This window comes from Protopterus annectens, chromosome 16.part0, assembly GCF_019279795.1.
Source record: "Protopterus annectens isolate FY-2018-M chromosome 16.part0, PAN1.0, whole genome shotgun sequence".
Lineage (NCBI taxonomy): Eukaryota > Metazoa > Chordata > Ceratodontiformes > Protopteridae > Protopterus > Protopterus annectens.
In genome coordinates this window covers 467,051,392-467,076,678 of record NC_056750.1, presented here as the reverse complement: position 1 = coordinate 467,076,678, position 25,287 = coordinate 467,051,392, and the positions used below count along the sequence as shown (strand labels likewise).

Below are 25,287 nucleotides of genomic sequence, written 5' to 3'. Positions count from 1 at the left end.
GAGAACAATTCTGTTTTGATTTGAAAATGGTAACATCCAAGAGTACTGAACCAGGACAGCTGTTGTTTTCTTCTTCTTCTTTGGACTACTTTTTGGATTTTGGAAACTTCTAAATTGCAGTGAAAGCTAAGCCAGGATTACTGTACTTTCATCTATATTTTGGAATACAGACTCAATGAACTCTAATCAAACCTGAAAGAAGTAAACAATTTTTACACGGACTGTTTTCCCAAAGTGAGTAAGTGCAAACTTGGATAATCTGTGTGCCACCTGCATTTACTGAATGTTTTATATAATTAGTAGCAGTAGTAAGGCTACAGGATTTTCAAGGCAGTGGTAAGAATAAAACTAGATATAGGTAGAGTAGTTATGTTAAAATATGTGCTTACATTTAACTGTTCTCTTTTATTATTTTGCTCAACTTTCTACTGAACAAAGAGTTTTTATTTATTATCTACTTCCATTTGTTTATGGAGATAGTCTGACAGGGCAAACTGTACCTTTTCAGTGGGGTTCAAGGGATAAAAGCTCCATACAAAAAGTTTGTGATAATTAAAAAAAAAAAAAAAAAACATAATCAAAATACATAACAATACAATACTAGTTAAGCTAGTATAATAAGACAAAATTGCAAATACATATGATTCCCTCATAATAAGCAATTAAAAAGATCAAGCTACATAAATTACTAGGTTACAGAGAGGACTTAATACACATGTTCTGTTTTAAAAGCTATAAAAACAGACAAGTAATGAGCATGGGAATTCAAACATGGAGCAGGAGGACAACAAAGGAGAGTATTGTATAAAGAACAGAAAAAGGTAACAGAAGATTCAGCAGAATTAATAAAGAAGACAAGCGTGAATAAAACTGACTGGGAGTAGTAAGAAGCAAGAACAAGTGGCAAAAAATGTAGGTAGAATATAAAGAGTGAGAATTAGTTAAGTAGAAGAGGTTCTTACATTCATACGTACATGTATGAGGAACTGGAAAGACTGGACAGTGGAAGAGATGATAGAAAGCTCGGGACATCATATGATGAAGGCACATGTCCATTTAATTGTTAGGTGAAGTTGTAATTTTGATTGGAAAATGTTTGTGTTAGTTTCTTATCTAAGGTCTAGAACTATGAAATTCCACATTTTTGCTATGTATATACTATAAAGGGAGTCACAATAGTGTTCGTTAGACCTAGTGATTGCCATCTGGTTTAGGTACAAAATCTGAGGTTCATTCTTGGCACACACTTTGTGATTGTGTGAGATGGATGGAAATTTAGATTTGTGTAAGATATTGTGCATAGTAGTTAAATGGGAGTATGTGGAGTTTGTTTTCCTTCAAACAAGTGAAGTTTCTGAAGGGCACTACATTGGTGTGTTTCAGTAGGTAAGATTGTTGCAAATAGGTTCATAGGTTCACAGGTTTATAGGTGTGTACTAGGCTAATGGCAATGGAGCCTTTACAAGCCTAGCCCATAGGATTACCCTGGCATCGTGCCACCTTAGTTCCCAGTGCCTCTGTCGAGTAAAGCCACTGGATTGATCCCTGGGGTGAATTGTCTATTTCCCATCCACTCATCAAGATTTCTCTTGAAGAGGGCCAGTGAGCTGCTCTGCTTGACATGTATGGGAAGTCTATTCCATAACATGGGTAGGCTCTGGATTATGAACCTGTCCCTCCAGCATGTTTTGTTGATTGTGGTAATGAGGTTGAGGTCTCTGGAGCGTGTGGTGCAAATGGATTGGGATTTCTTTACATGTAGCATTTCTAATAGATCTGGGTCAGACATGGCTTTGTAAGTCATGCAGAGATCGCCTCTAAGTAGGCGATATGAGACAGAGAATAGTTGGAGTTTTTTGAGTCTGTCCATGTAGGACAAATGTTTAAGGCCTAGGATCCTCTTTGTGAGGTACATTTGCGGCCTATCCAATTGTTGCAGGTGTTTAGTGAGGTACATGCCAAATGGGGCATTGTACTCAATGATTGCCCTAATGAGGTAAGAGTAGAGGGAGACAATGACCTCTTTCTTCCTGAATGTAAAACCCTTAGTAATGTGATGTGCCACATAGAAGGACTTTCTGACTACAGTGGCAATGTGGTCAAAAAAGAAGTTGCTGTCAACCTGTGTTCCCACATCTCTTATAATGCCTTCTGTGTTCAGTGGACTACTATCAATGTGGTAATTCATGGGAACCGGGTTTTTCCCAAAGGGGATGAGGACACATTTTTTGGCATTGAACTTAAGGCCATGGTTCTGACACCAGTCGTTGGTCTCAGTGAGGCCTTTCTGTGGGATGTCAACATCACTTGGGGAATTAATAAAATAGCTCCCAACTTGCAATCGTCTGCGAACTTTGTCAGCCAGAGTCCCTTCGTGTTGGTCTGAACTCCAGAGAAGTAGATACCAAACAGGAGAGGACCCAGGACCGAACCCTGTGGGACTCCACTCGTGACTGGTCGACAGTCTGACTTGGAGTCAGCTACTTTCACACTGTGGGTTCTATCTGTGAGCCAGTTTGCAACCCACCTAGTGATATAGCGGTCGATGCCTAGCTTAGTGAGTTTTTCTATGATTCCTGAGTGGGGAATGGTATCAAAGGCCTTGGCAAGATCAAGGTAAGCTGATGAACCACCTTGCCTTCATCCACAACTCTGGTGACTGACTCAAAGAAGTTGACCAAGATGAGCAGGCATGATTTACCCTTTACAAAACCAAACTGTGTGGGATCCAGAGTTTGGAGATTCCCCATATCCTTGTTTATTAGGTCCATGATGATGTGTTCCATAGCTTTGCATATCAGACTAGTCAGGCTAATGGGGTGATAGTCCCCAGGGTCTGTAGTCGCTCCGCCTTTGTGGAGACGGATGACTGCAGCAGTGCACCATTTGGTAGGGACAAAGCCTGAGGTGAGGCTGTGGTTGAACAGGTCACACAGGTGAGGTGCCAGTTCACTCTGTAGTTCATGTAGAACACAGCCAGGGATATTGTCAGGTCCCATAGAAGCTGTATTTTTAGCCTTGGACAGTGCTGTTTTAACCTGTGCAGCAGTAATACTGGGTGCCTGGCAATCTACTGGTATTGTGATTGGTCCTTTGGGGGGGGGGGGTTAAAGTTGGTAATGAATCTGTTGGCCAGTATATTGGCAATATCTGTTGGCTCGGTATAGGAGGTACCATTGTGCAGTAACTCAGAGCAAAACTGCGTATTGCCATGGAGATTCTTTATGTAACTATAGAAGGCATTGTGGTTGTCTTTACTATCTGCTGCAATTCTATTTTCATAGCTAGGTTTAGAGGATTTGATGAGGGATCTCAACATTTTGTTGAGGCTGATAAGGGAGTTTTTCCAGTCTTGGGACTTCACCTTATTCCACATCAGTTTCCTCCTTCTGTTGTAGAGTTTGCTTATGGCAGGGGACCGCCAGATTGGCTTCCTTTTTTTGGAGGAGAGCATCTTGGCTCTATTGGGTATGGCAAGATCCATGTATTTGTGTTTGTGTTCGTACAGTGCATTGGTATATGATCCGGTGGTCATGCAACTATTATCCATTTGTATGGGTGCTGTGAAGTTAGCCACCTCTGTTTTTAGGAGCCCAAAGTTAGCATTGGAGAAGTTTTTCATGGTGGTTACCTTTGTGGTAGGGTGGATTTCCAAGGTGATTAGTCTGTGGTCAGTTTGTAGTACAGCAACGGTCACCCATGTTAGTAATGACCAGGTCAAGGATGTTGCTACCTCTAGTGGGGGTACGAACGAGCTGGTCCAGGGCACTGGAATTAATGAATTCCAGGAAACATTGGGGAAGTGTATTGTTACATGAGTAGTTTTCCCAGTTAATGGAGTGGTAGTTTAAGTTGCCCAGTATGAGAGTATTAGGTTAGGAACGTGGAGTGTGAGTCTTGGGACATGGTTGGGGACCTATAGCAGGCTATGACCTGAATCGCTGTCTTACCCAATGTTAGCTGCACCTGAAGTATCTCTGATGCGTTATGTTGGGCTACCAGTCTGGAGGTGTGCGCATCCTTTATGAATATGGAAACACCCCCGCCTTTGGAGCTACGTTCCAAGTTGTGGGGCCTCAAGTTGTGGAATGAGTGGTAGTGCAGGGGTGCTTTCTGCTGCCTTGAACCAGGTCTCTGTTATAGCACAAATGTCGATGTTCTCCATTTTAAGGAGTGCTATTTTATTTGTTAGTTTATTAAGTTGATTCTTTGAAGTTTGGTTATAACAGACTGTGAATATAGGATGTTTGGGACTAGAAAAGGTTGATAGAGGCTCATAAGTAAATACTAGGGTAGCTGCCCTTACAGGCTATTTTAAGCCTATCCAATTTCCCAAAGGTGAGAATGAAACCCTGTACCTTATTTCTGTGACATGCACATCGTATCCATTATGCCAACCCTTATCCTCAAAAAAAATGTTGTCTTGCTTTGGGACGAACACAGCCAGACATGCACTTACAATTCGAAGTCAAAATGAGCTTCTTGTATGTGACATGGCTTAATTTTGTGTAATACCCCAGGTTTCTGGTTATTATTCATGACTCTATAATTAATATCATGACTGAAACAAAGCAAATGACCTATAATTATCCCTAGGAGTTTGGTTTGGGTAACTAGCTCCAGGGTAATGACAGTTTTAGAGAGAATGGCTATACTACTTGTACAATGATGAGATGAATTGGGATAGAACAGCATTATTCTGGTTTTGTTTGCATTCATTATCATTTGTAATTTATGAAACCAATCTTCTAAATGATTAAAGGCTGTTTCAATAAGTATTTGTAGGTCAGCAATATTATTGTCATGGCATATGAGAATGATGTCAATGCACACTGAATGATATTAGCTTTTTCAACTATTTTACACAGATGTTTGAGGATATGAACTGGGACAGAGAAACATTATTTGGTTTTGTTTGCATTCAGTATAATTTGTCTGTTATGAAGCCAATCTACCAAATATTTAATGGAAGTTTAGAAAAGTGTTCATAGATTAAAAGCTAACATCATTCAGTACGCAAATTACTTCACTCTCATACTGGCATGGCATAAGAATGCACAAGCTTCAGGGAAGCACTACCTACTCTCAACTCTGTTGTTTCTCCTTTTCTTTTGTTCATCAGCTACTTGCTTTATAAAGTTTCATAATGACTGCAAATGCAAATAAGCAGAGTTTTACATTCACATAATAATGAGTTCTGTGCACCTGTTCTTGGTTAGCTATCTCCTTAATGAATCTTCTAATTGCACATTTACATTTCTGTAGCATCCTGGCCTAGGAGACGTCAATGATCTTGTAATTACGGGGCATAAAAAATACACTTTTACATGTCTTTATACATTTCATATCCAAAGCATAACTGTTTTCCAAGCACAAAGTAGTTACAACTTTTTATATTTTTATTTATTTCATAGAAAAGGGTCACAAGCGCACATATCATTTCACGCCATACATTGCAGATCACATCACAAATTTTTGTTTACCTGCCACAGAATTTATCATGCTTAAGCACAGCTGATAACTCTCAGGCATTCTGATTCAGAAACCAGTGAAAGATTTAATTTTCAAATGTCTTAGTACCTTTTGGTAGCCTGGTACGCTTATACCTGTATGGGCACCAGAAGTGAACACAGTAGTTCAGCAGGGTCTACAGAATGGTATTATGACTTACTGTATTTGTTCCTGGATTATATTTCATAAAAATATAACCAAGCATCTTACTGGATTTGGCTACAGATTCCTCATTTCTTCACAGTGACTGCTTTCTACTGTTACCACTCATGGCCTGTGCTTTTTATAATCAGTCCGCCCAGCTGGCCTTCCACTTTAATAATATTAGAGTTCAGGTGAAGTACTTTACAGATGCTATTTCTCAGCCCATAATGTCAGTCCCCTCTGATCCCTTTGAAAGCTGATCCCCGATTCACTATAGTCCCTTCTATCTTAGTATCATCCTGCTATAAATATGCTAATGGACCTTGTCTCAAAGCTAACCCCCTACTTTTTTTTGGGGGGGGGTCCCCATAACTGCTTCTACATGCTTTTCAGCTGTCCTGCTACACACGTAGTCAACTTCTCTCCTACTCCAAGTTCCATCAGTTTGCTTATGACTCTCTTTTGAGTGACTGAGTCAAAGACTTTGTTGAAGTCAAGGAATACCCAGCATACCCAAAACATTACATTGAAACTAGTTTGGCTTATATGACTTATTACAATCCTACACTGACACATATTTTGTAGTCTGATATTTTCCAGGACAACATTTTGCCTTTCCATACACATTTTCTCTATGGCTTTCCCTGCTGCACAGATCAGGCTAATGGTTCATAGTGTACTGGATCAGTTCTAGCTCTTCACAGCAGAGTAGCACTATTATGGCCTCCCTAAAGTCCACTGAAACCTCACTGCTGCTGAGTGATCTACTGAAGACTCTGGTCAGCAGATCCATAAATACTATGTCATGCTCTTTAAGATCCTGGGGGCATGCTGTCAGGACCCTGCAGCTCGTCACCCATTAAATCCTGGAGTTTCCTTTTTATAACTATCCTTTGAATTAAATAATACTAGTAGAAACCATATTTATTTACTTTTTTATTTATTTAACATTTGTTTAGTCCAACTTGGACGGAGCTCATTTTCATCAGAGGCCCAGGGAGAAATGCTCCAGATGCATGTCTTTAGAATGTAGAAAGAAACCAGAGCACCAGGACGAAACCCATATGAACACAGGGAGAACATGCAAACTCCACACAGAAGACACCCCAGTCAAGAATCAAACTGAAGAATCTCTTGCTATGAGGCAACAACACTATCCACTGTACCGCCACACTGCCCGTCACTGAATTTGCTGTTTCCTATGTAAGAAAAAAACTAATTTTAGTAACAATTATATGGATTTATGATGATGATGATGATGTGTGTGTGTGTGTGTGTGTGTGTGTGTGTGTGTGTGTGTGTGTGTGTGTGTGTGTGTGTGTGTGTGTGTGTGTGTGTGTGTGTGTGTGTGTGTGTGCGCATGTGTGAACAAATGTTTTTGAGATTGCATTTGTGTACTTTCTAAACTGCTAACAATTCATGTATGTCCCCAACATTTTCTACTTTGTTCAGTCCTCAAAGTCAGAGGCCTTAAGTTTTTCCCTGTCAGAATAAAATGTTATAATTTTTTTAGGGTGAAAATAAAGCACACCTCCGGACTACGTCAGATATAGGTCAAATATCACTTTTTCTTCAACAAAATCTAGAAAATTTAGGATTTTTGTTTGGAAATGTTTACACAGATATTTTTATAGCCCAAGTAGACTCCAGAGATTTTTTCCTCAGGTACACAGCAAATGCTGGAGGTGTGATGGGGAAGAAAGAGGTAAATGGGAATGTATTTTATGGGAGTGCAGTGAGCTGGTGTCTAAGGATTCCCTGCGGGATGCTCAGTCAGAGATGCTGGGTGGGCAGATTGGTGTGATGAGGGAGGTAATTTTTCTGAGCTATGATACAGAATCAGAATTGCTTAGACATGATAAGGCTTGCCGTGTCTAATTATGGTGGCTGCCAAAAAAGCAATTACTAGAAAATGGAAATCAAAATCTAAACCAACTATACTGGAAGTAGTGACTATAGTAAGAGTGATAAAACAACTGGAATTGAGATCTTTAGAAAACGGTAGGAGCAAATTACACTGGAAAAAATGGGAATTGTGGGAACAAAACATACAGGGGAGGAATGAGGTTTAAAAGAAGACTGGACTTAAATGAGGTATGTAATGTTTGACTTTAAATGATTGGGTAGATTATAAGTAATGTATAATGTTTGCCACTGGGAGTGTGTCAGTATGGTTTGTGATGTAAAATGCTTGCAACTAAGACTGTGTCGTGTGGATTGTTTTCATTCATATAAATGTATGATTGCCTAGATGATTCTTGTTTAAAAAAGGCAGGAATTGAATAATTTATATAATGTTGCTTAGGTTATATGATCTATATTAATATATGTGAAGTATAATGTTTGTAAACATGAACTTCTTAAAACAGTTTGACTGCTTTTATATAAATGTAAATTTGCTTATGTCACAAGTGATAATTCAATAAAGGTGTTTAAAAGGAAAAAAATATATCACTTTTTCTTTGAAGATACAGAACAAACCTTAAATCAGAAGATGTAACACTTTATTTACAGTTTTTTTTTTAATTCCGGGTAGATCCAGGTCCTTACCCTGGTGCAGACAAGAAGCCACTAATTGTTCCATCACGATTATCAATAGTATTCTAAGCCGATGTATGGATTCTTTGTATTTCAGTATGTGGTATCACCTTCTTTTATGTATACAGTGTATCAACATATCTTCTTGCTGTATGTGTACGCTTCCCCTCTTTTCTGAATACTATAGAATAACCAGCCATGACTGTGTCCTTGTGGATGTTACTGCACCACACCTAAATACTAAGCATATCATGATATCCTTTCTCTGATTTTATTAGTCGTTATTTCATTCTTAGGAGGAGTCTTGGAACTACTAATATAGCCAAGCAATTTTGTGGATAAAAACTGCATTTACAACTAAACTGTGTAAACATCTATCCCAAACACTGGTGACTGCATAGTTTAAATAGAACATTGAAGAGATTATAAGAGAAGATCATACCTTATCCCATATTCTAGTATTATTGAGAAAAATGAAACGTGCAGTTCCTGACAATCAAAACTTACATGCTTAGCATCAATTAATGAACATACAGCAAAATCACACTCAACAACAACATCATGGAGGGCATATTAACAATCCCAAAATAACAGAAGAAGACAGTTACGTGTCAACAAGACAGTAAAACCTTAGATGTGAAATACAGCATATTCATACCCACAGAGAATTACTACCTTTATTTTTTTAAAGTTAATTTACAGTGCAGTTTTTATTTTATGCTCAATTTTTGAGTGACTTAGTTGGCTACAATCACCTGCATTAGAAGCTGAAGTTAAGTGCAAATTTGCAGTACTGTGCTTTATTCTTCTGTTAAGTGCAAACTTGCAGTTTTAAAAGTACTGTATTTTATTTTTTCTGTTACCTAATTGTTTCACTGAATAGTGTGCTGTAAGAGGGGGTTGTGGTCTTCTCACTTCTTTGTTATCTGATATTTAACTGTTAGCCTAGAGGGTTTCCTCTGTACTTTAAGTGCTAGCCACAAAGTCTGAGAATTCATTTTATGCTCAATTTCTGAGTGACTTGGTTGGCTACAATCACCTGCATTAGAAGCTGAAGTTAAGTGCAAACTTGCAGTACTGTGCTTTATTCTTCTGTTAAGTACAAACTTGCAGTTTTAAAAGTACTGTATTTTATGTTTTCTGTTACCTAATTGTTTCACTGAATAGTGTGCTGTAAGAGGGGGTTGTGGTCTTCTCACTTCTTTGTTATCTGATATTTAACTGTAGCGTAGAGGATTTCCTCTGTACTTTAAGTGCTAGTCACAAAGTTTGAGAATTCATATTATGCTCAATTTTTGAGTGACTTGGTTGGCTACAATCACCTGCATTAGAAGCTGAAGTTAAGTGCAAACTTGCAGTACTGTGTTTTATTCATCTGTTACGTGCAAACTTGCAGTTTTAAAAGTACTGTATTTTATTTTTTCTGTTACCTAATTGTTTCATTGAATAGTGAGCTGTGTGTCTCTCTGCAGTTAGTTCCCTACCCACCCTCCCTGTTCTTGTCTTGGTGTTAGTGTTGGTGGCTCTGGAATTGCTTGCCCCTCCTGTAAGTCTGTATTTGAACACTCCTCCTGGGTCCATCTTATTTGCTTACTTAACCGAGTACAGTGAGATCATATTCTGAGTCCATTGTTCACTCTACTTAATACAGAGAGAAGATTTGAGATGGTCAACCCACTTAGGTTCTTCCTTCCTCTCTCTTTGCACTTTACTAACAAAAAAAATGCACTTTATTCATCTGCTTTTACTGTATTTGTGTTTCCTCCTACTTTATTTTGCTTTTGCCTCTTCTTAAAAGTACACAATTTTATTTATTCTGCTGCATTTATTACTTCTTGGTAGTAGTCTGATTAAATTGTAACTGTTATTCTAAGTCTTTTGTTTTAAGCACTTGGGCTTCATACCAGTTGCTTTACATTAACGTTTGTGGTCTGCACTGTTGTGGCAGGACAGGTAGCTTACATCCTTCTAAGCTGGGAATTGCTGATTGAAGGCTTAGTGTCTGCTATTCTAAAAGTGTATTAGTTCTGGTTTAAGCACTTGGGCTTCAGGCCAGTTATTCTACATTAAGAAGGTTTGTGGTCTGCACTCTTGTGGGAGGAGAGGCTGGATTCTGCCCTTCTGAGCTGGGACTTTCTGGTCACAGGCTTATTGTGCCTGCTTATTTGAACTGTTTCTTTCTGAAATTGGTGCACCTTGTTGCTGTAGCATAGACCAGATTAAGGCCTGCTGAATCTAGCTTTGTTTGTATAACTTGAGCACTGATCCAGGCCGTCTTTTTTTGGAGAAGGTTCCCCTGTACCCTAGTAGCAGGAGTGTGCAGTTAGAACTTGTCTGATTGAAGACTGCTGGAACAGGGCTTGGTTATGAGCTTTTTTCTGGTTAATTGGGTAACTTGTTTAAATCAGTTTGTTTGTTTTCTATTGTTTTATATATATATATATATATATATATATATATATATATATATATATATATAAATTGCACATTATTCATCTGCCTTTGTATCTGTACTTGTGTTTCTTCCTACTTTATTACTAGGGGCATTGACTACAACTCTGATCTCAGATATATAACAATAAGTATCCTTTTATGTGCATTTAAAGTGTTTTTTTGATTGTATCTGCTTTATTTTCTGAAAAAAATATATATGTATATACAATTGTTTCCCGCCTTTCTAAGCTAGTATATTCCAGTTTTCAGTTTAGTGCTAAATTCAGGGCTGTGTTACAAGTCTCTGTTTGCCCATACCTTACTTGGATAGAAGGAAGTTTCTCTGTTCACCTGTGAGAGAGGGGAGCTTTGAGCAGCCTATCTGTCCCTGGAGGAGTGGTATCAGCCCAGAAATTAGTAGTTTATTGGCCATTTTGGGCTAATTTCTATCTCTTTCATTTCCCTGCTACAAAAAACGCATTTGTCTGGTTTTGCGCACTGGGCAGCACCAGTTAGCTAGGGTATAACTATTCCCGGCTCCACAAAGTCTCCTCTTCAATTTTTCTCTTGGAACTAGACAAAATTTCAACTTAAGCACTCAAACCATTCATTTCTCAGCACTCAAACCATTCATTTCTCAGCCTGGCACTTGCTCAAAACTCATAGCAAGCACTTATAAACCCTAGCACTAGACCCCCCTATACTATTCAGAAGGACAAGGCTCTCTATTCGACCTTACCAGCCAATCAGTAAAACAGTCCACTGTACTTATCCAGGCATGTCCAAAGGGCAGTTTCAGGTGTAATCTCCAGTCCAACTGGTGAATCTGTGCATTTTGAGGCAATGTTACAACTGCCTCATGTACACAGACAACTTTCTCCTCCTCCCACCAAACACTAATACATGCAAGAGATGCAGTTATAAAGCCAAACTGGAGGCTAAGCTCTCTCAACCCAAGACTGGATCACACAGTCAAGAGGAGAAAGGAAATACTTGCATCACACCACCAGTTTCACATAGACCCATTAAACCAGCACCGACAAAAAACACACATAAATACACGAAAACATACTTGGAGGCTCTAAATAAAAATTTGCAAAAGCAACAGAGACCTCCAAAGAAGACATCCAAGCAACCTCCACCCCCCCAACACAAACCATGAAACACATACTTCACAAAACCAGAGTGCCACCCAATCACAGCCCTTAAGGCAAAATAACATACCCAACACACTAGTAATAGGTGACTCTATAGTCAGGCACACTGACGTCCCACTCACTAGGCTGAACAAGGAGAAGGTTACTGTTAACTACCTGTGAGATGCCAGGATCCGCCACATAACACAAGCACCCAGGTCACTCCAGAACAAGTACAAATACAATTCTGTCATTGTCCATGTTGGTGTGAATGACCTGAGCTGTATCTCCCTGGACTACATGAAAAGAGACATGGAAGAGCTTTCTGATCACGTAGCCCAAGCTGGTATGACCCTAACCCTGAGTAGCATCCTGCCCTCACCAAGAATGATACCACGGTATAAAGAAAAAATTATCAATTTCAACAAATGGCTAAGTTTCTGGTGTCATTCAAGGGGGATCCAGTGTCTGTCCACCTGGGATGACATGCTCGCTTAGGCTTTCGAATACTGGCCAAGGCTCTTACCACCCCCATAGTGCCTTTTTTAGGCAAAGCTCAAAAGACAAACCCACCGCCGTAAATAGCACAAGTAACAAAAAACTGAGGGTAATGCTACTCAATGCCAGAAATCTAAACCTCAAAATGCACTCCTCAGTATGGAGAAAATCGATATATGTACAGTAACAGAAACCTGGTTTAAGGCTCCAGAAAGCATCCCAGCACTATCAGGCTACAACTCATACCATACATTTCGGCCACAGAACCCGGACCAAAATACAAAAGGTGGAGGCATATCCATATTCATCAACGATACCCACACCTCCAGGTTAATGGCACAGCACGATGCTTCAGAGATCATCCACGTGCAAATAACAACGGGCAAAACTGCAATTCAAATTGTAGCTTGCTACAGATCACCCACCATGTCCCAGGACCCCCATTCCGCATTTCTGGAAACACTGAGAAACACAGTGAAACATTTTTCAAAAGCAAACGTCACGTTACTTAAGACTGAGGTGGAAAGTTTCAAAGCCCCCATGCTAAAAGATAATGCTGTCCAAGCTGCAAAATCCTTTACTAATGCATTCTACGGGCACCTACAAGAATGCATGGATCATGCTATCCCAAGAAAAACCAAGACTCACTCCTCCAAGAAAAGGAAACCAGTCTGGTGGATCCCTGCCATAAACAAGCTATACAACAGAAGGAGGAGACTAGTACAGAAAAGAGTAAAATCCCAAGAAAGGAAGACATCCCTAATCAGTATCAACAACAAACTACGATCCCTCATAAAATCATCCAAGGCTAGCTTCGAAAGAAAAATTGCAAAGGACTCCAAAGATAACCACAAGGCAATCTTTAGCTATGTCAAGAATCTAAATGGCAATACTCAGATCTGCTCGGAGTTAGTGCAGAATGGCACAAAATACACTGAACCGGCCGATATCACCAACATCCTGACAGACAGGTTCAGTGCAAACTTCACCCCCAAAAGGGCCCATAACCATACCAGAAGAATGTAGAGCCCCTGAAATCACAGACACTCAGGTTAAAACAGTCCTCCCCAAAGCCAAAAACACAGCATCAATGGGACTGGACGGTGTCCCAGGCTGCGTCCTACACAAGCTCAAAGACAAACTAACCCCTTATCTAAACACACTGTTCAAACTCAGCCTCTCCACAGGCTTCGTACCCATAGAGTGGCACACAGCAACAGTTATTCTGCTCCACAAAGGTGGAGCCACAACAAACCCCGGGAACTATTGCCCTATGAGCCTGACTAGCTTGGTCTGCAAGGCTATGGAGCGTATCATCATGGACCTCATTAACAGAGACATTGGGAACCTCCAAACACTGGACCCTACCCAGTTCAGCTTTGTTAAGGGCAGATCTTGCCTCCTAAACCTGGTGGACTTCTTTGAGACAATTACCAAGGCTACAGACGAGGGAAAGGTGGTACACACAACCTACCTATACCTCACAAAGGCCTTTGACACCATTCCCCATTCTGGTATTATAGACAAGCTCACCAGCCTGAACATAAACCCCTATGTCACAAGATGGGTTGCCAAATGGCTCATGGGCAGAACCCACATGGTGAGAATTGCGGGATCTAGGTCCGACTCTAAACCGCTGTTACAAGTGGCATTCCCCAGAGCTCAGTCCAAGGACCCCTCCTGTTCGGCATATACTTCTCAGAGGTACAGGCAAGCACAGGAGGACTATGGCTGACCAAGTTCGCAGATGACTGCAACTAGGGGCTATAATTGACTCTCTGGCTGACACATACATCCTCCAAAAGGGTTTCACTGAGATGGATACCTGGTGTCAAAATCATGGCCTCAAGCTAAATGCCAAAAAGTGCATAGTCATCCCCTTTGAAAAAAAACAAAGTACCCACAAACTACCACATAGGTGGTAGTCCCCTAATTACAGAAGACGTAATAAGGGATCTGGGGACCCAAGTAGATAGTAATCTCTCCTTTGATAACCACATTGCCAAAGTGGTTAGAAAATCCTTCTATGTGGCCCACTTAATCACAAAACGGTTCACATCCAGATCAAAAGAGGTAATTGTGCCCCTCTACTCATCACTCATCAGACCCATCATAGAGTACAACGCCCCATTTGGGATGTACCTTACAAGACATCTGCAATAGCTGGAAAGACCACAGAAGTACCTCACCAAGAGGATCACTGGCCTCAAAGAGCTGCCCTATGCAGCTCAACTGAAGAAACTCCAGCTGTACTTGGTTGCATACCACCTACTCAGAGGTGATCTCTGCCTGACATACAAGGCCATGTCCAACCCAGAACTGATCTACATGCTCCACCTAAAGAAAACCATATCCCCTCGAGCCACACGCTCTAGGGATCTAAACTTCACCACAACAATAAATAGGACATGCTGGAGGGATAGATTCCTGTCCCAGAGACTTCCCATGCTTTGGAACAAGATTCCAATCTACATTAGGCAGAGCTCCTCACTAACACTCTTCAAGAGAAACATTGATGAGTGGATGCGAAACAGAAAGTTTACCCCAGGGATCACTTCAGTGGCTCTGCTGGACAGAGGCACAGGGAACTAATCTAAGGGGGGGGGCGGTGAAAGCCAACACATTCTGGCTAGGCTTATAAATGTCTTCGGGCAGATAGCCTAGTACCTAGCTATGAACCTATGAACCTATAATGTATAATATAAAATATTTTTAAAGAGAAGTACTGAGTTTTTTTATTTACGAAAGAATGTATAGCCATTTCTTAATCCATCACCAGGAATGTATGTTTTCAGAATGATTCCATATTTTAATCTAAGTGTTCACAAGAAACCTATGGAAAAAGAATACATTAAATTATTTAAAGGGGGACTGTAGTCCATAGCATTTTTAGTAGACTACTAAGCTTATACATTTGTATCTCTTACCTCAAAGCAATAGTCCTGACCCAGAATACTGCTGTGCACAGGTTTGATGATGACCTCTTCCTCCATGCTGAGATCGAGAGCCTCAACAGCACTACTGGGGCTGAGCAAAGACTCGTGGGACCGCGATTCCTTCAGTCTCGGCATTAGATGTGATCTAGAGGGAATATAAACACTGATTACATCCCATTTTACTTCACATTGTTTTTTGTTTATTTTCACTGAGTTATTCTGTCAAGCAACCTTCAGATTCACACTGGCACAAAAGGCAGTTCAAAATTATGTAGTCCTCTAAATTCTGCTGGCAAACAAGAATGCCTCATTTAAATACAAGATGAATAAAGTCGTGCATATATGTGTAAATTTTGCTACAAAGTAAGATTGCCTCATTTAAATACATGGTAAATTAAATTTTGTGTGTGAATTAATTTAAAAATGGAAAATGGCTCTATTTGTAAAATCAATCAGGACAAAAATCTTATCACACTGGTGTAGGATAGCGATATAATCTTAGAATTTGATGGCTACTAACAGTCTTTTAGAAACAATTCCGAGGGGTAGGAAGATACTGCAAACAAACCTATCAAAAGGAGTATTCTGCATGCCATTCACTAACACCAGCAGGGAATCCCACATGTCATGTTTAGGTAAATACATTATATATCAGTGACTTCCCATAGGGGAACTATGACTGCCATGTAAACATCATGTAGCAGAGTCAGTGGGATGAAATGGGTATGTTATAATACCGTAACATGTCCCATTGGTAGAAGTCTGTGTTATCACCTCCTGCACCTGTGCTTTGGTTATCACATGAAGACTGAATTGCTTACTTTGCATCTGCATTTCCTTCCAAATAAATCAAATATGTCCTTACTGTTTGACATAGCAATATCATAACATTTCAAATATATCTTTGTAACTGCAGCCCAATTACAAAAACACATACTTCAAGAAATATTAAAGATCAAAAACACAAAGGAATATTATTTATAGCCATTTTAGCTTCTTCACTACAATGACCTATGCAAAGCTATCATAATATACTGCAGTTAACATCATCTTTCATCTAGGAACACAAAGTGAACATCTTCTATGTGTGCAGCAGCAAATACAATGAAGTATGAAAAAAAAAGCATCTATGTCTCATCGTTTGTCTGTCACAAATGCACTCACTCTGCAAGTACAATACACAAACAACAGGACAGCAGTTTAACTGCTACCTGTTTTGAGTCCAGACTACTAATACTCTCAAATAGTATGGTGAGATATGAAGTCTTGACTGCTAGGGCACCTATGCAGAAATTCAAATACTGGTCCAATGTCATGCATTCTTTGAGGAGGGAGTGGGAAATCTATGTCATTTCACAAATGTGTCTCAACAGAAGTGAATTCTCAGCTCAAGCATTTACAAGTGTTACAAACAGAAACAATCTTGGATCAGGAATAATATAGGAACAGACTTCATTAAACAACAAAAGTGTTAAATAAAAACACATGCTTTCTCAGGCATTTAAAGTTGAGACGCAGTTAAAGTTTAAAAAGCAAAGGTGACCAGTACATATAATTAAAACAAGTCCCATGAATAGAAGTGCATCTTAATGAACTATTTAAAGAAACAGTTGATGCCAAAGCCTATAAAACAGTGCTTATTACAAACATGTAACTTCTATCACTATAAATGTATAAGTGTAAAAAAACACAGAAGTTAAACATTCAAATATTTCTTTTTACTAATGTCTAAATTGCCCTGTTTCATATTTAACACGGGCTTCTTGCTAACAGCATTATTTAATCCAGAGTCTATGTCTATAATATGCATTGTTTTGTACTCAAACTCACACATGGTACATTGCTACCATATCATGCTCTACATTTATTTTTGTGTTTATTTTATTTTTATTTATTTATTTATTACATTTGTTAACCGGGTAGTGTCAGACTGGGTTAAAAGCCCGTTTTCAGCAGACCCGGGGAGAAAAGCTCCGGATAAAATAATGCAAACAATAACAGATATAGAAAAAATGAAAATGCAAACATATTTTTGTGTTCTGCAGGTCAGAAAGGTGGTCCATTTTTTTCTGCAATTTCAGCTGTCTAATATTTTAGCAGAAGAAACTATCTCATATAGTGCATCAAACTGGCTGTCAAACAAATAAATGAATACATTCTCTGCCTGTATTTATTTTTTAAAATAATGTTTACATGGTAACAATTAATGGATCTTACATTCATAGTGCCATCATAAATACAGGAATTAAAGTTTTTTGAGATTTTGACATGATAAACGTTGGTAAACAGTAATTTACACTCATTTGTTAATGTACAACTACTTTTACTTGGTCATAGGTAAGTACTAGGCTAGCTGCCCTTGTGGGCCATTTTAAGCCTGGCCAATTTTCCTCTCAAAGTCGTGAATCAAACGCTGTAACTTGTGTCTGTGAGGTAAACACTTTAACCTTTATACTAATCCCCAACCCTGTAGGTATACAACATAGAGCACATATTTATTTTTATTTTATTTATTTGTTAACTAGGAAAGTCTACTGGATACAAATGTCCCTTTTGTGAGCAGTGTCTAGTTAAGGAGAGTTCTCAGAGCCACACAGTAGGCTAATGGAATATGAGGGAATCAAAAGCCAGAGGAAACAGCTTACTAACTGTTCATAGCCTTAATCCTCTGCTTATTTACTCTTTGTATATTTTTTTATTGGGTGTCAAGCTTGCTGCTTGCACCACAACTCACTTATTTGTTCTTTGTCACAGTGGCAATGGCCATAATTTAGACAGCGATAAAGGATTTTTTCCATCTTGGGACCTAACCCTCCCTTAGAGATTGACATGAAGGTTTGCTATACCTGTGTGTGTGTGTGTGTGTGTGTGTGTGTGTGTGTGTGTGTGTGTGTGTGTGTGTTTGTGTGTGTGTTTGCATATTCGCCTACTATACATAAGGATTACTGCTGAAACATGTCTTGGCAGAGCCAAGCACATCCAAGGCCCCTAGGACTGTGCCCCATACAACTCTCTTCCTCTCTCAAGTAAGTGTCAGTGTTGTATGGAGGTCGACCCCCCCCCCCATCCCCCTGGGATGGACAAGCCTGTTGTTCACTCACATCATCCCATACCCAGCTCCCCCAGTATCTGACACACTACTGAATCTCAGGTCATAGTTATGGTTTTATCCATCTACATCAGATAGGCTGGCAAGGGTATTTATTTTGAAAGCTTTTTTTCTTCTGTGTACGTGAGATTATAGTTCAAATACTTAGACGGTCAACAGTGACATCAGGTAGGGACTATATCACATCATTTCAGGAGGCCATCATCACCTGGTACTTTTTTTCTTTTTTCCCTATACTCAATTTTGTCTCTTCTTACAGAGATTTTCCATGATGCACCATAATATGGGATGTTAGTAATTGTGAGGTAAGAAGTGTACAGTTTTATGAAACAAAACCAGAAACTGAGTTGTATAACATTAGACTTGCAATGTAGGTAGATCATGAAAGTAAAATATCTTGTGGTGCATTTATGTTTTGAGATGGGTAATCTTTGTTTACTCTCTAACTCAGTTTACAGCAATATTTCATTTCGAGTTTGAATGCCAGCTGCATGAGGGGAGCATTTTAGCAATAACCCATTTAATAAAATTTTAGGTTGACATTATGAGATTTGCCTATTAATTTTATATGAAACTGAAGAAAAAAGGAATTGTGTTAGCAGCTTCTGAGATGCCAAGTATTGAAGAAAAATTACAATGGTTTCCTTTCACTAGATGACATATTTTTCTATGAGTGATTAAATAATTTATGCATGGAAAAAGGTGGTTTGGTCCACTCAGATTTCAGATAATTCTTTGCCACTGTATAATTCTGTTTTCATATAATGATAGTTGGCTACCTACTTATTTTAATGCAAATGTTTCCATTTAGTATATTACAAAGATTGGAAACTGTGGCAAAGAGAGTCTGCATTTCTGGTTGTATCCCATAATTACTGTATGAGTCAGAACACAGTAGCAGTAAATAATATTAAAGAACATAAATACATAAATAACAAAGGCTTTATAATATCTAAATGTCTCTAAGATTCACAACTTGCAGTAATGAAATTCAGTCCCTATTAATTTGGATTTGAAATGTATGCATTGTTGTGAAGAGCTAATGTATTCAAAGTTTTTTTTTTTTTTTTTTACAAGAGTCCTTTTGGCTCCCCACCACTGACCATCGACTGTTCCCAGGACCACTCGACATACACCAGGTCTACTGCATCTCCTTAGCCTATCCCAGGATAATCTCTACTCATGTCCAGGGCTGATGAAGAGAACGAGGAAGCAGGAGCAGAGTCACACTGTTACCAGGAAGTGTTTTCTGCTAATTCTCCACCAACGCTGCATGAAATCAATAACACTCTAATGGCATGACATACAATGGGTATCAGTGCTGAATCCACCCTCACTTCTATAAGGGGCTGATGTCAGCAAGACACTCTGCACCCCCAAAGGCAGCACCATACTGTTGTAATCAGTCCATGTGAGTATGTCAAAAGCATGAGCATGCCAATTCTCCCTGACTACACATGGAACCCGGGATGTAATTATCACTTTATCCCTCTATGCCACATGTGGAGGCTAATGCATTTGAAGTCTGACATTTATATTCAAATACGGACATAAGGTCCAAAGTGAATGCCTCTATTTTATCCAAGGAAGTATACATCTGTTTGAACATTAATATGCATCTGTTTGAACATTAATATGGTACGCATAAAGCAGTTAATTAAGTAAAATTCCTAAACAAGATTTAGAAGTTATGTACATACCATAACGTTCCATGTTAGTTGTCTTCTCTCGCCTTCTTTCTTGCTGGATGGGTTCGGAGCCGATCCTCGGCTCCACTGCACTGCTAAGCTTGAGAACTCCTTTTACCAGCTCGAGGTAACCCTATATCCCATGATGCAAGGCGAGACTACCTCAGATCTCATTTGGTAGCTATAATACCCTGCTAAATAATACTATTCCCAAAGGAAGAGCAAAGACTAGCCTAGAAAAACTAGGCAAAAAGTTCTTAAGATAGACTCTTTCTACTGAAGACTCAGGAGAGTGAAAACTGAGAAAGAGAAGCCCTTCAAGATCTGTCTAGGCCAGGGGGAAGGAGGGAGGGACGCAAGAAAGAAGGCGAGAGAAGACAACTAACATGGAACGTTATGGTATGTACATAACTTCTAAATGTTAAGTTGTCAATCTCGCCTTCATTCTTGCTGGATGGGACCGCGTCCCTAGCACCTGTATCCTGGGTGGCTCAATGGAACAGACTCTTGAGAACTGTGGAACCAAACCTGGCTCTGTCCCTGGAGGCCAAATCTAATTTATAATGAGAGACAAAGGTATGAGGAGTGGCCCAAGTAGCTGCTGCACAAATGGTATCAATGGGTAGCCTATCCTGAAAAGCTGTAGATGTGGACAGGCTCCTGGTTGAATGCACTTTCGGTTTTGAGGGTAGTTGCTTGCCTCTGAGCGAATACACATAAGAAATGGTAGAAGACAACCATCTGGATAAGGTCACTTTTGAAACTGGGAGACCTTTCCTGTTTTCTGCATAGGAAACAAATAATTGATCAGATTTCCTGAATTGTTTAGTTCTATGCAAATAATATCTGAGTTGACGATGGACATCCAAAAAATTAAGTTTTTGTTCAGCTCTGTCCGAATAATTAGGGAAAAAAAACTGGTAGATCAATGGATTGATTAATATTAGTCTGAGAAACAACTTTGGGCAGAAAAGATGGATTAGTTCTTAAGGATACCCTATCCTTGTGAAAAACTAAGTATGGGGAACGGATACAGAGGGCTTGTAGTTCAGATACCCTCCTTGCTGAAGTGACAGCCACCAAGAATATTGTTTTCCAGGTCAGCAACTTTAACGAGCATGAAGCAGACGGTTCGAAGGGGGGTAAAATCAAGGAAGCTAACATCAAATTCAGATCACATTGTGGAGGAGGATGTTTTACTGGAGGTTTTAGGAAAAAAACACCTCTCAGAAAAGCTTTGCACAGTCTGTGTGACATTATGTTATGATCTTGCAAGCCAACATGATATTTAGAAATTGCTGCCAGTCGGACTTTAACTGTCGATGAAGATCCTGACTGAAAAACTTCAGCCAGAAAATCCAAAATTGAATGCACCGGCACAGTAAAGGGATCAATGTGCCTGGAGTTTGCCCATAGGGAAAAACGTCGCCACTTGCTAGCATAAACCGTTCTGGTGGACGACTTTAAGGAAGCTATTATGATATCTCTAACAGGGTCAGAGATCACAGGAAGCCTGGCTAGGGAAGGAAGTGGAGCAACCAAGCAGTGAGGTTGAGAGAACGAATGGCCCGGTGCTGTTGACCTGTCTGGTGGATCAGAAGATCTGGAACTGGGTCCAGATGCCAAGGCTGCACCAGGAGATGACGATGTAGGGACGGAAACCAAATTTCTCGAGGCCAGTAAGGGGCAATGAGAATCAACTTGGCTCTCAAAACGGTAGCTTTCTGAATGACCTGTGGAATTAAAGGGAATGGGGGAAAAGCGTACAGAAGTCCCCGGGGCCAATCCTGGGTTACAGAGTCTCTCAGGGGATGGCCTGGTAGGGGAAAGAGGGTGAAGAAGTCTGGGCATTTGCTGTGTTGGGGTGTAGCAAAAAGGTCGCAACAAGGGGTGCCCCACTTCTGAAAAATCTCGTCCACTACCTATTGTTTGAGAGACCACTCGTGAGGCATGAGAATAGCTCTGCTCAGTCTGTCCACTAAGAGGTTGGACTTGCCGGGGATGTGCGTTGCTATCAGAAACCGATGAGAGGAGATTGCCCATTGCCAAAGTCTGAGAGCTTCTCGACATAAAGGATAGGACCAGGTCCCGCCCTGCTTGTTGATGTACCAGACTACAGACATGTTGTACGTTTGAACTGCAATAGTCCCCGAGGGAAGAAAGTCGTTGAGGGCTTGCAACGTTAAAAGCACCGCTCTCATCTCCAGGACATTTATGTGCAGATGGTATTCTGTGGGTTGCCAAGTCCCATGGACCATCCTGCCCTGATAATGCCCCCCCCACCCGATCAGAGAGGCATCCGAAGTGACTGTGGCAACCGGAGTTGGGGGAACAAACGGTCGGCCCTGATGGAGCAGAGGAGAAGATATCCACCAGGTTAGATGAGTCTTGCACGATTGTGTAACCAGAATTTCGTGCCTCATGGGTAGGTTCTGGAACGACCACTGAGTGAATAACATCCACTGCAGAAGACGCATGTGGAAGCGAGCTAATGGTAGAAGTACAATGGCCGCAGCCATAAGACCTAGAACCTTCAGAACCAATCTGGCTCTGACCTTGTTGCTCAGTAAAATGATCCGAACGTATTTTTGGATGTCCAGAATTCTCTGATTTGTTAGTCTGGCTAACATACTGACGGTGTTTAGCTCTGCGCCTATAAAGGTGATAGATTGGCAAGGCAGCAGAGAAGATTTTTCGAAATTCACTGAGATTCCCAACTGTTTGCAGATCTGCAGAGTGTAGTCTCTGCATTGAAGAAGCTGATGCTTGGAGGTGGCGGAGAGGAGCCAGTCGTCTAAATAAGGAAACACCTGGAATCCTTGACGTCTCAGATGAGCCATAACCACTGCCATGCCTTTGGTAAACACTCTGGGGGCTGAAGTGAGGCCAAAGGGCAGGGCTCTGAATTGATAATGACTGGTCCCCAGCCGAAAGCGGAGAAACCTCCTGGAGCGTCTGTGTATCTTTATGTGATAGTACGCGTCCTGAAGGTCTATCGAGCACATCCAGTTGTCCTTGCCCAAAAAGGGCAGAATGGACTGAACCGTGACCATCCGGAATCTTGCCTTTCTGACAAATCTGTTTAGATTGCTCAGGTCTAAAATTGGTCTCCAATCTCCCGTCCTTTTGGGGACCATAAAGAATCTTGAGTAGATGCCCGATCCTACTTGGTCTGCTGGAACTATTTGGACGGCTCTTTTTTCTAGGAGCTTTGAGACCTCCTGTTTTGCCAAATCCCTTTGACCGGGTGAGATGTCTGGAAGGGATTGGAGAGGTACAGGATACCTTTCGAAAGGGATTTTGTAACCCTCGGATATGATCGACTGTACCCATATGTCTTGTGAGAGGGAACGCCAGGCTAATGGGTACAGCGATATCCTTCCCCCAACTGCCTCCAAGGGTGGACAGTCGGGCAACACCTCAGGGATGCTGAAAGGGTTTGTCAGGAAGAGGCTCCCTGCTACCCTGATTCTGGGGACCCCCCCTGCCTCTAGGGCGGCGTCTGTTATTGTTACCCCCTCTGCCTCTGGGGGTAAACTGACCACGTGTGTCCAGCGTAACTCCTTGGGCTTTATGGAACCACATTTTTCCTCCTTTCTGACCTTTGGGATAGGGTCTTGAAGGAGTGGAAAAATGGACTCCTACGGCAGAAAGGGTTTTGCCGTCTTGTTCACACCTGGTCAAGGTCTCCTTCACCTGCGGTCCAAACAAAGCCGAACCGTCAAAGGGGGTATTGGTGAAGGACGCCTTGAAGGGGTCCGTGAAATTACAAAGCTGCATCCAGGCCTGACGCCTAAGTGCCACTCCTGTGCCTGCGGCTCTACTCGCTCCATCAGCCGCATAGGATATGAGCCGCATGGAGGAGTTGGTTAAAGAATTTAGGGTTGTTAGCTGTGAGGCAATCTTGTCCTGGCCCCAGCAGCTGAAGGATCCTGAACTACCTCACCTAGTTCCTTGAGAATGTCTCTCTGAAGTCTGGTGAAGTGACAAAGGTAGTTCAGCGAACGCATAGCAAAGGTCGCTGAAGAAAACATCCGCTTGCCATACCTATCCATGGTCCTAGAGTCTTTGTTAGGATGATGGACAGGCACAGAAGGATCCGCAAGTTCCTTCTTGGTGGCCGCCGCCACCACCATAGCATCCACAGAGACGCCCTTAGATAGAAACTGCTTGTCTGAAGGGGCCGTAATAAATTTGGATGGCCTCCTGGGGACAGGTTCCACAGAATCCGGGGCTGCCCACGCCTTCCGAGCCACTACCTGCATGAGTGGGTCAAAAGGCGGAGACACCCAGGAGGTGGAGGGTCGAGATCCAAATGCCTCCAGGTATACCGACTCATCCTCAGAGGGGTCAATGGAAGGCCAGTTCCCCCTCTGTTTGAGGAGTTCCAGGATGTCTGAAAAGGAGACATCCTCAGAGGGGGACCGGGGGGAACCCTCCGACTCATCTAAGTCGGTATCCGATGTGGTAGACTCAGGGGAGTCTGTGTGTTTCCTCTTACACGTCCTCTTGCGCGGGGGCTCTCCTGTGGGATCAGGAGAAACCTCGGAAGAGGAAGTCATTCCCAATGGGGAAACCTGGGGCGATGGATCCCTGGGCCTGGGAGCAAGAGACTGGCAAGAGACATCAACAGGCACCGAAGAGGGAGGAGCTAAAGGGATGGACCGTTGACCTGGCTCAGGTGCCAGGACACTCCTCATCACCTCAAAGGCTCCTCTCCCAGGGAGACCAGAAGACTCCTGCTCCGAAGAGACAGGAATTCCCGGCTCCACTGAAAAAGAAGGCTCCGAGGCCGATGTCAGTGCCGAGCTCACCAAAGCCGAAGCTCCGAGAGGGAGAGCGGGGTCGGACAAGGGTCCGATGCCACTAGCCCCCTCGGAGCCGACAAGGGAAACTCGACGACCGGATCCCTCCAAGGAAGGTCTCATGGAGGAGATCGGAGCCGAAGCCAACGGAGCCGAAAGGGGATGTATCGGCCCCAGCGCCGACACGGTCACTGTCCCGAAAAGCTCCGGCTCTGAACTCTGGAGGAGAGTCGGAGGAGGAAGTTCAAGGGGAAGAGCAATAGCCGAAGTCTGTTGAGACGGGCTATGGAGCATTTGGGCTAGTGCCTGTGACTTCAACAGCCTGCTTACCACCCTCTCTAAATCGTGGTCTGACAGCCTGGAAGATCTCGAAGATCAGCTCCATTGACTCCGTTCCGATAAAAGAGGAGACCTCGGAGCCGAGCAAATCGACCCCAGAGAAGGGGACCGAGATCTCTTCCTGGACGGAGCCATCGGAGCGGACAACCT

General features: G+C 41.5%; 1 protein-coding gene across 2 annotated transcripts in view; it reads right to left on the bottom strand.

The window, feature by feature from the left end:
- LOC122790821 (disabled homolog 2-interacting protein-like) overlaps positions 1-25,287 on the bottom strand; it is a 1,962,433-nt gene that overhangs the window by 1,314,398 nt on the left and 622,748 nt on the right. For both annotated transcript variants that reach the window (XM_044058453.1, XM_044058454.1), the window contains exon 2: positions 15,188-15,341. In XM_044058453.1, the coding sequence (XP_043914388.1) occupies positions 15,188-15,331 (144 nt within the window). In that variant the 5' untranslated portion in view covers positions 15,332-15,341. The remainder of the gene's footprint in view (positions 1-15,187; positions 15,342-25,287) is intronic.